Below are 15,669 nucleotides of genomic sequence, written 5' to 3'. Positions count from 1 at the left end.
CTAAAAGCGGTAGAAATGGGGTTATCTAAAAGGTAACGCATTGTTTATGTTCGACATGGACTCAAATGTATTGAACGTTTTATAAAAGAAGATAAGACTTTGGGTAAGGTACATGCAAAATGGTTTTTTATTTGGATATTGAAACGACAAAACTAATTGGTTCAGTGTCTTAATTTTTTCTTATCATTAAGATAATGGAATATAACTAAAATGCTGTGGACATAAAAGGAAAAGATTTACGTTTCTCTTGCAAATTATTGTCGTTTACCAATAAGCTTAAATGTCCCTTGTCACTGCATCACTTGTCATGCGTCACTTAAAATCCAAAAACTGTAGCTTACTGTTCAATTATCAAGTTTTTAATTGTTCAATTGTAAAGGTTGTAAGAATTTGTTAGGATGGCAATAAAGTTGCTAAAGTAATTAGCAAATATGTTAATTATAAGTAAATAACAAATAATATGAAATTAAAAAAAAAAGTAAAAGATTCAATGTTTTTGAACAAAGTCATCCATTAAGATTATTTCATCTTTTTTTGAATAATTACAAATAAAAAGAGCGACAATTTATTAGTTAAAAAATTAACATTTTTCAAAAACTTCCTACGGAATTTTAGTATATTAATGTCAAAAAAAATTAATTTAAATTTATTTTGACAAAGTTTATATAAAAATGAGTTTTAACTACTTCTTTGTTCTGTTTTGTCAAAAGTTTTATTATTCTGCAGATGGAAAAAACATGGTCACCTCCCTTTTCTTAGATTTTTTCACTGATTAGTCGGGGGGTGCACTGAGAAATATTAACGTACTGATAAGTTAAGTATTGATAAATATGGTGTCAAAAAATGCAATATAAAACAAATTTAAGGAAATATAATTTACATGTTACCCAGAAATGAATTATTGCATCTAATTAAAAGTATCTGTGTGTATACATACAAATGTATGTGTGTGGGTATGTTTACACACCCCCCACACTCGTTAATTGGATATTTTCTACGTGCTCACAAAAATTGAGGCTACAAAAACCATTTTTTTCTAGTAAACAAGAACCATGCCATAACTTGAAACCTTTTTTTTTTTTTTTAACGAGTAAAATTCTTAAATTAAGAAATGCGAAAGCTGTATTTAAAAAAGTGCCTGAGGAGGAATAAGATACCTTAGTGTTTATATTAAAGTGGAGCAAGCGGTGGCTTGAAAACTCTCGTAAACTTAATTCTAATACTCATCGTCAAAGCTTCGAGACACTGCACTGAGGACGTGCCATCTACGCACTGGTTTTCCTTTCTCGTATAACATATCTCGCCAATGTTTCAGCTCATCTTCCGAGGTATTATCCTTGCCCATTGAAAACCAACCAAGAATTTCTTTCCGTCTCATCTTCTTTATAACCATTATTGAGAACATCAGACTAACACTGGATAAATCGAACTCGATAATTTGGAATACAAAAGTTTCTTTATAGTCCGGATCGTACATTGACCGACGGATGGAAGTTTTGCTCTTGGCGAGTTGCTGACCTACCGCGTTGAACATCGAAACTTTGACGTAAGTGTCTGAAGGAAAGAGAGAGTGTGAGAAAAGAGTGTGTAAATCATATCGAAAGTTTTGAAAAAACCGCCCCTTATTTATGCATTATTGGTTTATTATTTAAAATTTATGTTTAATTTGTATAATCATAAAGTTTATCATTAGAAAACAAAACAGAAAATAATTTTCCGATTGCCTTTTTTTTTTAGTTTTCTAATTTTGTAGCGATGCAAAATGAAGTTCAACAAGGATATTTACTTTCGCTTTCACTTTTAGAAATTATAAAAAAGCGAAACAGTGAAAATCTCAAAAAAGGATTACAAAAATGTTTGCCTTTATAAAGATATTTCTAGTCTCAAAGCCATATTTAAAAAAGCAGAAAATCAAAATGGTATTAGACTAAACTATGAAAATAGGTTTCACTTCATTTCGAATACCATGTTGGATATTTATAATAATATATATATAGTATTAAGCTAAATAATATATTTGGTAATATCGTTCCTAGTTCAGTTTTCTTTAGTAATAAGATGATAGCTTGTTATTTTTTCTTCTTTATTCTCAATCATTTCCTCCCAATGTTCAATCTCGCTGATTCTAGACGCCTCTTTTCCCATTACACACCATCCTACAGTACTCTTTTTACGAGTTTTCGAAATATATATGAGAGAAAACACAATTGTAACTTCCCGCAAATCCGATTCTGACATTTGGAAAATAAAGCTTTCGTTAAACTCGGGATCGATCATGTTTCGACGCGTTGTAGTTTTGCTCCTTGCCACCTTCTTACCACGCGAGGAAAGTACTTCTATTTTTACGTATGAATCTATATAATAACACGCAAACTCTTTTAGCTAAATGAATTTGCGCGAGTTTGCAAACTGATTTTGCTATTTTTTTCATTTGAGAAGATTTAAAAAAACAAAGAGTAATTCATTTAACTAAGAGAAAATTAAAAATATTATTCACCAATTATTAAAAAGGATAAAGTTTTAAAGGATTGTTTTTAGGTCAATGTTTTTGGTCAATGTTTTCAATTAATAACTTTTGGTCTAAATTTTTCAGTCAGCGTAATCAGTCAAAGTTTTTCCTTTTGCTGAGGTTTTTTCTAGTAGCTTTTTTAAAATTGTGTTTCACAATCTTTAGAAAACAAACGATTGTCAATCTTAAGAAAACAAACGATTGTAACTGAATTTTTACGCCTCTAAAGCGACCTCTCAATCCCCTCGTAAAAAGATCCTAAAAATAGCATTTTGAAAAAAAAAAAAAAAAAAAAGAGGAGAGACGTGATACCTGGAGCACGCTGAAGTTGAACAACTTTTAGATTTGTCGCTTTTAACACTTCAACTGTGAGTCGACCAGTAAGAGACGTATAACACAAAGAAATAAGCAACTCAGGTGTATTACCATGGTATCCGGCGTTTTTTATACCGCTTCCACCATATAAAGAAGGGTTTGAGCCGACTGGCGACCCAAAGCTTGTTACACTGTTTGAGTCAGAGAGATCAAACACCGAATCCGAACTCTAGAGAATTTAAACAATATATTTTATTGAAAATTTAGCTGAAGCTCACGAAGTTATTAAAATGTATAAGTAAAACTTTTCTGCGTATTTTTTCGCTTTAAACTTTCTATCAATCGAAACAAAAATTTACCGTCAAAGTTTTTGGTTTGAGCGTTTTCCAAACTCTTCTTTCGTCTTCCGATTTTTGTACCAATAAATCCAGATCTTTTAAAGGTTGAATGAGCTCACCTATCAACCTCCCTTGGTTATAACGCTCTTGACCGTAAATTCTTAACCTTAAAGATGACTGATTAATAGAAAGCTGGTCAATGCGTTGAAAGATAAATGTTTCGTTAAAAATTGGATTTGAGGCAGGTCTTACTTTAGTCTTAAACCGGTGATTCTTTGCTGGTAAGAGAACTAATCGAACTTGAACTGCTGATGAACCTCCTCGGGCTCTTGAAGGAATATCAGAAGCCTTAATAACTATGACTATCATCTGCTGCGTAGAAGTAGAATAGTTAAATTCAATGAATATTTTACCGCCGTATCTATACGCATCATCTTGCCCTAAGTTTACTCTCGAATCGATTTGATCACTATATGTAGAAGCATCTTCACCGATTCGTAATTCACAGCCAGATTGACTTGTAGCCATATCGCAGCTGCTTCTTCTGCTACTGCGGCGACTACTTTTGCGACTTAGAGGATCTTCATCAGTTGTGAAAGTTTCGTTTTCATCGAGGTCATAAAAGTTCTGCGACAATTCCTTGTAACCGTTTTTCTCTTTTTCATCGCCTCTACCCCCGGCTTCGATTTTGCAACACATGTCTCTTTGCAGGAGTTGGTACACAATTACAAGAACAACCATACAGCCACAAATCACGCATAGGAAAACGATGGCAGGAATTGGCACTAAAAAATAAATATGGTATCATTAAAAAATTTCATTCCATATAAAAAATTTATAACATTGAATAAACATGGCTTCTAAATTTAATTAAATTTAGTAAAATATATTTTTAAACGACGACTGAAGAGGAATATTTATGTTTACATCTTATGATTTAAAAAAAACTCCGAAATCTGAAAATGAAAATCTTTCTTAAATTTAGCAAGGTTTATAAATCGTTATTAATGAAATCGTTGTTATTGAAGTTCGATGAATATCAACCTTGTATGAAGTATAGAGATTTTACAAGTTCAAGAAGCTTTGTTTTGATTTACTATTATTCTCATATTTTTTAGATTTTCATTTGTATCAAAAATAAACTGGTTTTCTACCAAAACATAAAGGAGAAACATAAACTGTCCAAAACAAGAGGAGAAACAAGAAGAAAAACATAAACTGATTGTTTATCTATTGAAAAGTACCTTAGGGAAAAATAAACGATAATGATAACAAATACGGTTGGTATAAAACATAAACTGTCACTGATTGTTTATCTATTGAAAAATACCTTAGGGAAAAATAAATGATAATGATAACAAATACGGTTGGTATAAAAGATCCTTAACATAAAATATCTTTCAGGAGAAGTTCTCTGCCGATCCGCTCGTTCAAAAAGGGATTTTTCTTTAAGTAAGTCAGTTTTAGAGCGATCAATAAATATACAGGACTAACGAAGGATTAACACTTACAGTTTTCAGTCATCGTCATTTATCAAAAATAATATGAGACATCGCTTTTTGTCGAAAAGTTTTCTGTTAAACAAGAAAGCTCTAACGTTTTTCGTCCTTCTTTGTTTTGTTTTTTAAAAACGCTGCAAGCCACAGAATTAATATAAACCATCTGCTTCTTCTGTTCTCTCCATTTTGTGCTCAAAGGGAAATGTTCGACATTTTTATTTTAGAATGAGAACTTATGCATTATTTAGCTTTATTTTATATACATTATTCATTTGTTTTGTCATTTAAAAGCAATAAAAATTGCGATAAACTTTTGATAGTTGCACCAAGAAGTTTTAATTTTTTTTTTTTGATATTAAAGAGTAGAACCCTGGCCCTCAACTTGTTCTGCAATATGCTTTATTCAAATTAAAAATTCTTGTATTATTCGATTTGTTTTAAAAAGAAATTTGAAAATATCTCATTTACGAAATAACAACCAAAAACCTTAGGTATGGAGTTTTTAAACAAGACATTCCAAAAATACTTAACCCAAAATTTAAAGGATTTGAAGGGTGATTTTTAGGTTAACACTGCAGTAATAAAATTGTCATAAAAATAAATCGCACAATTAAAGTGAAAACATTCGAACATCATTAACTATTTTTGGCCCTTTTTTTAACGTTATAATTGTGATGCTTAGTAACAAATGGCGACCTATTTAGTAACAATGGCGACTAATTTATCGACGAGAAGAGAATTTCAGCAAAGATTAAATATGAAAAACAGAGCAACACAAGACTAAAAAAAAAAAAAAAAAACCAACGATAAGAGGAAAAAAAGAGAAAGCATCAATTGCGAGAGCAACAATAAGAAAGGACACCGATAAGAGAAAAAAGAAAGCATCAAGTGTGAGAGCAACAACAAGAGAGGATACCGATAAAAATGTGATAAGAATAAGAGCAACAATAAAAGAGATAAAACAACATTGAAAAAAAAATTTCGCTTAAACTTTATTTCAAATATATATATACATGTAAAAGTGTTATTTCAAACAACTTTATAGTTAAAATATATGCATTATTGAAATCACACGTACAATCTTATTGTCTATTTATCTCATAGCTAAAAAACAAACATCTTTTATTTGCTTCAATTGAATGTTTATAAAAATTTAAAAGTTAAGATCTAAAATATTTCGAATGAATGAAATCATGAACTCGGCTGTGAAAAATCTTATCAAACTATAAAGTTAGTGAAGGATAAACGAAGAAACTAACATCAAATGGTCGGAGGAAATAAAACTATTAGGTAGTTGCCCCATTGACTTCAAATCAGATTCTGAAAGTAAACTTAATACACCAGAAAGCCATAAATTTTTTAAGTCAGTAGGATCTTTCAGCGCGTTTGAGCCTTTTACTTCTGGCCGAGTAGAATAAAAGATAAAATCGACCGTAGAGCAAGCACGGTCGTGACAGGTGGTTACTTCTTTGCTGCCGTCAACAAAAGTGTGTAAATAGCTACTTTTTAAACTGAAATCATGGGAAAGTATTCCCGAACGTTCTCCGTTAGTTTTCACTTGCACACTTGGGATAATTTTATCAACAATGGATTCAGAACATGTTTGCTCTAAATCTTGTGCTTTAAATCCATTTAGGTTAACTCCATGTCTCCACTTACAATTGCTAGTAAGCCTAAGTGCTTCTGGAAAAATTGGATATTTCATAAGATAGCTTGATCTTAATCCAGACAATGAAGAGTTTTGACCAGATACAGCAGCCTTATCCAAGCCATCGTAATATAACTGACCTTTTGTAATAAAATCATAAAGAGGACTAAAAGGGGCAGAGTTAAAATCTCCACACAAAACCATTGGTAAATATGACCCAAGCTTTGCAGATTTTGTGAGCCGATCAATTTCAGCAAAAATGTAACCAATTTGTGCAAGTTTTATGTCACCACGATTTTTGTTGAAAAGCAAATGAGTATTACTAATGCAGATCGGAGACCTAATGCGGTTTGCGCGAGGGGTCAGAACTAAGAGAATTGCAACATTATTTCTATCCATCAGGGGGATATCTGGATGACAAAAGTCAAGCAACTCACAACTATGCAAAGAAAAGCGACTTAGTTTGAAGAATGTAGCACAACCATCTTGTTTATTTCCAGAACGCTTTTTGTATATACCATCATAACCTGTGCATACAATAAATTTGCAAGAATTGAAGATTTAAAAGTTACAATTGAAATAAAAAACTTAAAGTAATTGATACCAAATTCTTTGAGTCTAGGGTGAAACCAATTGTAATAGTGTTCTTCTTCAACTTCTTGTAAACAAAGAACCTGAATGGGAATTATGTTTTATGAAGATATACATGCTATAAAACACTTAGCTCATTTTAGGTTAATTTGTAAAAATCTCTTTAGCATCTTATATTCTATTTTAGTTAATTATTATTTTTTTAAAACTGTTTATTTCACTTTTAGCATTTTGGAGTTTTATTACTTTTCCTTAAGAATAAAACTAGGAGAAATTTTATTGAGAAAAACTTTTACAATTCTATGCAAACCCTGGCCTTTGGTTTTCGGAATATTGAAAGATATTCAAAAAACTTTAACAAACCTTAACACAAATGCTTATCAAATATTATTTGGACTTGCTTAAGAAAATTTTGTACGGAGAACATGGATCTTCTATATGCCTCAGATGCAACATCAAACTAAAACTTTAAAAAGGCAAAGATCACACCTCCTACACCAGCTCCCAAATGTAACAATAAAACATCAAGGAAGATATTCTAAAAAATTCTTATTCTTTCTTCATTTTTTTAAAAAATTAACTTCAATTTTTTGAAGAACGTGAAAAGGAATGTGTTTTGAAGAAAATTGAAGAAAGATTGTGGCTTGCTAGCAATTGTATTAGGGTCAGATCATTATATTTCAACCAATTTCAAGAAAACTTTGTGGGGTACCATCTCTGATTTTCCTGGTTTTTACATATCATTATCTACACAATGTAAATAGGTTAAATGTGCAATTTCAGAGTTCCAAGTGCAACGGTTTAGAAATTATAGCCTTACAAACACTCTCAGGTAGCCCCCCTTGGTTCCTTGAATGGTAAAAATAGACAACTTCAAGGCCTTATAACTTTTTTCTAGCTTTCAACAAGTGGCTCATTTTTTCTAGAACTATTTTCTAGATAGTTCTGTCTTAAAAATAATGATTTTCATTAGCTTGTATCATGTTAGAAAAAAACTACAGCCTCTTCAACTTTGGAAAAATTCTGAAAAATGCTAAAAAAAGGCAAAATGAAGTTAACCGTAGTATTTTTCTATTCATCAACAAGTCCTTAAATGTCAGTTTTCTGATTAGTTACAATTGTCTGCAACAAGTGGGCAAAATATAAGCAGCTTGTTACACTTTAGAAATCAGTTTTATTTAAAAATATATAGTCCACTTTACTAAAAAGTCCCATTTTCAGCCATTTGGGGATAGCTCGTAAATTTTTCTAACACTTTGTATTGATCTGATATTAACAGCAAATAAGGCCATTAGATCTAACTATATAAAAATGTAAACATCACAAACTTGTCATGTTCACAACAAAAATGGCAGCATTTTTTAATAACCTTATTTTTCAATTATCAGGTTTGAATAGTGTTTTTGGAAACCAGTGCCCCTCCAACCTGCCTCCTGGCCCATGTGAGAGATGTAACCCACTGTCTGTTATTTGTTTTAAAAAATTCTATATAATTGTTATAAAAAACATTTCTAGCCCAACATTGTTATTTATGTCAAAAGCATAGTTATCTTTTTTTCAAAATTCTTGTATACTCCCTTAATAATGGCAATACATAATAATGTAGTTGAAAACAATTATATGTGATAATTCATTTCATCTTTTTTTTAATAAGATAAGAGTAAAACCTTCTAGTGTTTTTGAGCTCAGGCTCATGTAATGTGGCAATAATGTCACTAACTGGATACCAATGCATATATGTGGTTGTTGGATACTTGAAATAATTGCCTGCTTTTTGTAAACAGCTAACACAAACTGTGTCACCTTTAAGATCAGTTATCTTGCCAGGAAAGAATTCACCAAAATAATTCACTAATACCCAATCATTAATATTAATATCAGTATTTATCGATTTTTGTGTGTTAACCCAAGTATCTTCCAGCATGTGAAAAGAGTCAAATGTACTGCTCATTGATGTTACATAAGCTTTTATACAGCATGATTGAGGTGAAAAATAATGTGAGCAAGTTCCTTTAATAGCAGGAACATTCTCAAATCATTTAGCAAGCACTTCTTGTGTAATAGCAGCTGTTTTGGCTTTAGAAATGTAGATAAATCTGAAAAAAAGTTAACATAAATCATAATACTTTTTCCAATTACCTATTCTAAACTAACTGAAAACAGTTTGTTTAGAATAGGTAATTGTTATTAATTTTTTTTTTAAATATTGTGATAAAATTTTAACCTATTTTTATACTGGCTGCTTGCACCATCAGTGAAATAATTGATCCTCTGAACTTGTGGATATTCCTCTTTCAGAATTGGTATGATTTTGAAAATGTAACTGAAAACTGCCTCAGTATTGTGAATTAGATTGTCAGAGATAACACAATAACATTTACTTTCTGGTGATTGGTTTCCATTTAAAGATCGCACATATATGACAAATGGATGGAGAGTTGCTTGATTTTTGGAAAAATAAGATGACTGAACTTCATCTTGTGTAATAAATGAAAAATATTCAGCAAAATCCATTTGCATAATACATTCATTTGGGTTCATGTTTTCTTTGAGCTGCTTTGAAAAGCATGTTTGGGATTTGCTGACATAGTGATGTTTTGTGAGGTTATATAACTTGTTTGTTAACTCTTCTAGAAACTCATCAGGACTTTTAACTATAGTTTCTAAGGAGCATCTATCAGTTTTCAACCCATTGCTTATAAGTTATTTCATTTGCTGAATCCCCTAACAGTTCATTTAACTTTTTTTCAATTCTCTCTTTTCCAGGACACTTCTCACACTCATGAAACATACATGATTTTTTATGTCTGTTGATCTCTCACCAAGGATTCCTTTAACATCCCGCAAAGCTCTTGCTTGCTTCACCACATATTGTGTTGTTTTAAATTCATTTATTGTTTCCTGAATAGTCCAATGGACTGGAACTAAAGTGAGCAATTTTATTTTTTGTGAAATATTGATCTCATTATGAAACTTTTGTTTAAGCTGTTCTACAATGAAATCTAAAGAGGAACTTTTGAGCATACTAATTTGTAGTTCATCTTGTTCAGATGCATTTAAAGATTCATTTAGCAACTTAACTTTCTTTTTTACTTTATTGTCTATTTGTAGCATTCTCATGCTGGATGATCTTTTAATAGGAGACACACCAAATTTAATAAGACAAGGATTTATAGTATCAATTTGGATGACAGAGTTATCAGGTGATATATAATCTGGGTCATGTCTCTTGTCAACTTCTTCAACACTCTTGATTTTTCTTACACAACCAAAACATATCTTTTTCCCAGGAATTAAATTAGAATTCAGTTAATTATGCTCCAGAGTGACGGTTGTCAGGTCTCCTTTAACAATCTTTGAATGAATTGAGAAAGGGTCACAACATGATTTATAGTATGTTAAATAGTAATTAATAAATTGTAGCCTGTGGTGAGTGCAAATTGGATGCAGATAAATATTTTTTATTCCAGTTCTTAAGGTCAGCAGGTATGTATCTTGATTTAATATTTCTGAAATTTCAGACTAAGTGCAGTATGTATTTTTATGACAATCTAACTTTAGCTCAATACCAATAGAACAAGTATTCATGTTTATCTAATAAGTTTAATCAAGATGAAATATTATTGAACCTTCTTCTGTATAAACTTAAATGAAGTTATATAGGAGAAGTAGGTTCAATAATGAATTGATTCTACATAAATACATACATACATACATACATACATACATACATACATACATACATACATACATACATACATACATACATACATACATACATACATACATACATATATAAGATCCAACAATTAATAACAAAGTTTATAAAACTGAAAAATATCAAGGTAAGTAATTTTGAGTTATAAATGATTATATATTTACATTTGCAAAAGGGTATATTATATAGAATCATTGGGTTTTTAGATAAATAGTTAAAATTAACTAATAAAATTGAAACTCATACTTTGTAAAAAAAAATTATTTATTTAAACAAAACATCAAATCAATATTATAATGGCTTGATTAGTCTTGTTCTGCTTCTTATTGCCAGTAATGTATGAACCCACTGTCCTACTTTTGCCTTAAGTTATTAGCAATTCAATCAACTGTAAAAAAATCAACATAATAAAGATTAAATTGCAATTTTATGATTAACTAAATTTTTTTTTGAGTATCACCTTTGAACAATAATGCAGGCTCTATATAGTTATTACCCCTTTAGTTGTACTCCTATCCAGTATAAAGTCCAGATTAGGAAGAAAGTAACCAACCATATCTTTTTTTTTTTAGGAAATGACTTATGATAGGTTATATCTCTCATGGGCCAGGAGGCAGGTTGGAGGGGCACTGGTTTCCAAAAACACTATTCAACCCTGATAATTGAAAAATAAGGTTATTAAAAAATGCTGCCATTTTTGTTGTGAACATGACAAGTTTGTGATGTTTACATTTTTATATAGTTAGATCTAATGGCCTTATTTGCTGTTAATATCAGATCAATACAAAGTGTTAGAAAAATTTACGAGCTATCCCCAAATGGCTGAAAATGGGACTTTTTAGTAAAGTGGACTATATATTTTTAAATAAAACTGATTTCTAAAGTGTAACAAGCTGCTTATATTTTGCCCACTTGTTGCAGACAATTGTAACTAATCAGAAAACTGACATTTAAGGACTTGTTGATGAATAGAAAAATACTACGGTTAACTTCATTTTGCCTTTTTTTAGCATTTTTCAGAATTTTTCCAAAGTTGAGGAGGCTGTAGTTTTTTTCTAACATGATACAAGCTAATGAAAATCATTATTTTTAAGACAGAACTATCTAGAAAATAGTTCTAGAAAAAATGAGCCACTTGTTGAAAGCTAGAAAAAAGTTATAAGGCCTTGAAGTTGTCTATTTTTACCATTCAAGGAACCAAGGGGGGCTACCTGAGAGTGTTTGTAAGGCTATAATTTCTAAACCGTTGCACTTGGAACTCTGAAATTGCACATTTAACCTATTTACATTGTGTAGATAATGATATGTAAAAACCAGGAAAATCAGAGATGGTACCCCACAGGCCATTGGTTGAAATATAATGATTTGACCCATTACCCAATGAGCAGAACATTCTAAATTCATCAGATTGGTCTATGTACAAGATAAAAACAGGTATAAATGTTCCATTTTCTTTTTAGTTTGATGTAATACAGTAGTGGAAAAACCAAACAAAAGCTCTCAATACAAAGTGAATTAATGGGACAAGGTGATTGTATTTTTTTCTAGGTGCCTCTGAAAGGGTTTTAAGTGGAGCTGGAAATTTTTTAATAGACTAGAGAAACATATTTTTTTAATTTAAATTATTTAAAAAATACAAAAAGCTTGATATTCTAAAAAAATTTGAATAATCTGAAAGTTTGATGTCAATAATAGGAAATTCTAATAGTTTTGATCTAATAGACCCTGGTGTCCAAACCCTTTCTTGTTCAATGAAAAAATTAAGTTTAAGAACTTTTTTATATTCTGATAGAAAACCAGCAGAAAATCAGTTTCTCAAAACAAAAAGGTTTATTAAATCACAAGTTTTGAAGTTTTTAAAATTTAATAACCAAAATAAGAATATAATAAAAAAAAAAAAAGGTCAACAGCAAAGGTTTATAATCAATCTAAACTTAAATTTAATTTGTTATGGTCAAATAGGACCCTTTTATGTCATTCATAAGCTGTATATTAATTTTATCATTAGTTTTATCATTTCAACTATTTAAAATACTAACTTTGTAGAAGCATATTAGAGGTATCATAATAAAACTAAAAATTCATGATCATTTAACAATAATTTAATCTAATAGCTAGCCCTCATATTTACTATGTTGAGTAATATTTCAGGAAGTAATTCCATAATATTAAATTACCATCACATGAATTTTTAATAATAAATCTATAACATACAAGGACTTTTACAATCAATATAGTATTTTTATAAACTGCTCTGATTTTCAAAACCATTGTGTGATGGAGTACAAAATAAATTGTGTGATGGAAAGAAAGTATTAACTAAAGGAGTTTCTGTTTGAGATGATTAAATAAATGGAAAAATATCTAAGTAAATAAAAGGTTTATATTAAAAACCTTAGGATTTTAAAATTTCAGATGAATTGAAATCATAAATTCTAAATTATTGTAATTGTAACAAAAATTCTGTTTTTTTTAATATATTTTTAATATATTTGCTTATATAAATATTTTTAAAATTAAACTTACATCTGCATCTGCATAGGTGATTTCTTGCAATAAGTTATGTTTTCGATAACTCCAATCAAGAACCCATTGATGATCTATGCTCAGAGTATTTCTGTACAGATAAGAATGTTCTTTTAATAAACTATCTGCAAGAACATTATAAGAAGCCACTGTAAATTCAAAATTTACATCATGAGATTTTGAAAGGTGTTCAGGTGTAGATCTTTTTATCCAATTACGACCAACACAACGAAAATTTTTGAAAAAAGGCTTGGGAACACTACACATTCAAAACTATAGTGGCTCATATGAGGCTACAGCACCAATAAGTATAATAAATTAAACTATATTAACACTTGCTGATTGTTCTTTAATTCTACAGATTCTTCTTCTCATATTTTTTTAAATTGTTAACCTAGGAAAAATATTTTACTCATGGCCATAAGTCTATATATATATATATATATATATATATATATATATATATATATATATATATATATATATATATATATATATATATATATATATATATATATATATATATATATATATATATATATATATATATATATATATATATATATATATAGGCTTATGAGCGGCTCATTTATGGGGCCATCGAACTTACATCAGACCGCAGCTTACTGAAAATTTTATTTTTCTTTCCTAGTGCGTGTCGTTGCAAAAGCCTTAAACAATTAACAGAAATGGAAAAGACTATTTCATCTACTTGAAAAGACTAAATGATTTAAATGAACTGTTTGATCTAATTGAATCGATGGACTATTAGATCTAATAGAAAAGACTATTTGATTACTCGTTAAAACGATCAAATGTCTACATAGTGCAACCTTATGTTAAGGGACATTTTTAGATTTTGCGTAACCGGCAACCGACAACTAGGAACTGTAAAATTAAGCTTCCCCGGTTTTCGAATTAAGGTTAATATTTTAATTATTTTTTAAAATTATTTATAATAATTTTAAAATTCCTAGAAGTTAGTGTACTAATTAATCTCTAGAGATTAAACTAGAAATTTTTATAGAAAAACCTGAAGCGTTGAATCAGCCAATTGTCTTTGAAAAATGTTCTTGTTTTCTCCATGTGTGTTATCATTTGAAAAACTGTTCCCAAGATGGCTAGTTGAGATATTTCCCTCGAGTTAGCTAAACCTTCTCTAATTTAGAAGAGGCATACGAAAATGACCCTATTGCTGAAGCTATAAAGTCTGAAAGAAACCATTTTTCAAAAGTCTGGTTTGAAAATACGTTTAGATGTTGATAATTCTTTAAAAAGAATCTAAAAAAAAAAGAAGTTTATTAATTTTATCAAAATTCTGTTATCTAATTTTCTGTTTAAAAAAAAAATTTTTTTTTAATTATTTAAAAATGTGTTTTGAAAACATAAAGCAGAAGTAAGAAATTTTTTTTTTTTTGAACAAAATTTTGATAAATTATGTTTTAACAATTTATCTAATCTAACAATTATTATAATTTATATAAATTATTTATCTAAACTAAATATTAAATAATTTATCTAAATTAATCTAATATAATGTAGATTATAACTACATGATGGCAAATAATAAGTATTTTATTTTACAATGGATAGCAATTGAAGTCCTTTTTTTAAAGACTTGTAATTTCGACCTTCTCTTTTTAAGATCTTCTCCATAGATGATATTAAAAAAAAAAAAAAAACCTTTTTAATACAAACGAGAGTTTATGCTGCTGTCGTACATCATACCGTAACATTATATAATACATGCTATACAATTTGATAAAACATTCATACATCTTGATAAAACTTTTATTAGTTTATGTTTCGATATCTCTCCCCCAAATTAGTTTCATAGGGTCAGTCGCATTTACTTTAAAGCGAACAAAGAATATTAAGAATTGTTGGTTTTTCTTTAGTATACATAATTACTTTGGACAGTAGAAAATCACGGTAGAAAAAAAAAACAAAACAAAAAACCAAGCAAAGCACAGCTACAAATTTACCACTGATTTTTCCGCGATTTTCTACTTTTTCAACCCAAATAATTACTGAAGAATCCGTTACAAACCAGAAACTTCAAATGCGTCCGAAGGCGCAGGAAGAAAAACATGTCTGATGTTTGGTCTGTAAGAAAAACATTTAAAAGCATAACTTTATATTAAGTTCCTAATGATTTTTTTTTGTCTTAACCAGTATTATCATCTCTTGCCCAGTTTTAAGTAAAACATGTTGGTTTTCCACGGAGGAACATAAAATAAAATATTTTGTATGCATTTTACAAAAGTTTTCATTTAATGTCTTTTTTGTTCACACCTGGAACATACATTACAGTATGTATGTATGTATGTATGTATGTATGTATGTATGTATGTATGTATGTATGTATGTATGTATGTATGTATGTATGTATGTATGTATGTATGTATGTATGTATGTATGTATGTATGTATGTATGTATGTATGTATGTATGTATGTATGTATGTATGTATGTATGTATGTATGTATGTATGTATGTATGTATGTATGTATGTATGTATGTATG

General features: G+C 29.5%; 2 protein-coding genes and 1 pseudogene across 4 annotated transcripts; all 3 read right to left on the bottom strand.

The window, feature by feature from the left end:
- Nucleotides 1–844: 844 nt before the first annotated feature.
- Nucleotides 845–4,872, bottom strand: LOC145182564 (synaptotagmin-16-like). 2 transcript variants are annotated; one of them, XM_090083787.1, is made up of 4 exons: nucleotides 4,674–4,872; nucleotides 3,184–3,947; nucleotides 2,822–3,053; nucleotides 845–1,554 (listed from the first exon to the last, which is right to left on the bottom strand). In XM_090083787.1, the coding sequence occupies exons 1-4, from the start codon at nucleotides 4,690–4,692 to the stop codon at nucleotides 1,217–1,219; spliced, it is 1,353 nt and encodes a 450-aa protein (XP_089939913.1). In that variant the 5' UTR covers nucleotides 4,693–4,872; the 3' UTR covers nucleotides 845–1,216. The 2 variants fall into 2 exon arrangements, with proteins under 2 accessions (XP_089939913.1, XP_089939914.1); XM_090083788.1 differs by lacking the exon at nucleotides 845–1,554 and adding an exon at nucleotides 1,857–2,354 and having other exon boundaries at nucleotides 4,674–4,862.
- A 756-nt stretch (nucleotides 4,873–5,628) lies between these two features.
- On the bottom strand, nucleotides 5,629–13,549 carry LOC145182565 (RNA 2',3'-cyclic phosphatase ANGEL2-like). The gene is made up of 3 exons (XM_080057742.2): nucleotides 13,145–13,549; nucleotides 6,914–6,983; nucleotides 5,629–6,836 (listed from the first exon to the last, which is right to left on the bottom strand). Exons 1-3 carry the CDS (start codon nucleotides 13,409–13,411, stop codon nucleotides 5,893–5,895), a joined length of 1,281 nt encoding a protein of 426 aa, XP_079913868.2. The 5' UTR covers nucleotides 13,412–13,549; the 3' UTR covers nucleotides 5,629–5,892.
- LOC149889581 (uncharacterized) lies at nucleotides 8,306–11,846 on the bottom strand (annotated as a pseudogene). Its single transcript, XR_016451478.1, has 3 exons — nucleotides 9,103–11,846; nucleotides 9,040–9,044; nucleotides 8,306–8,996 (listed from the first exon to the last, which is right to left on the bottom strand). The product of XR_016451478.1 is annotated as an uncharacterized LOC149889581 (transcript).
- Nucleotides 13,550–15,669: the final 2,120 nt, after the last annotated feature.

Source organism: Hydra viridissima, unplaced genomic scaffold, assembly GCF_058129835.1.
Source record: "Hydra viridissima isolate aposymbiotic clone 2 unplaced genomic scaffold, HvirCarnegie_v1 scaffold_4, whole genome shotgun sequence".
In the NCBI taxonomy this organism is placed as follows: Eukaryota; Metazoa; Cnidaria; class Hydrozoa; order Anthoathecata; family Hydridae; genus Hydra; species Hydra viridissima.
The sequence above is the reverse complement of the archived record's forward strand: the minus strand, read 5'-3'. Positions and strand labels throughout refer to the sequence as shown.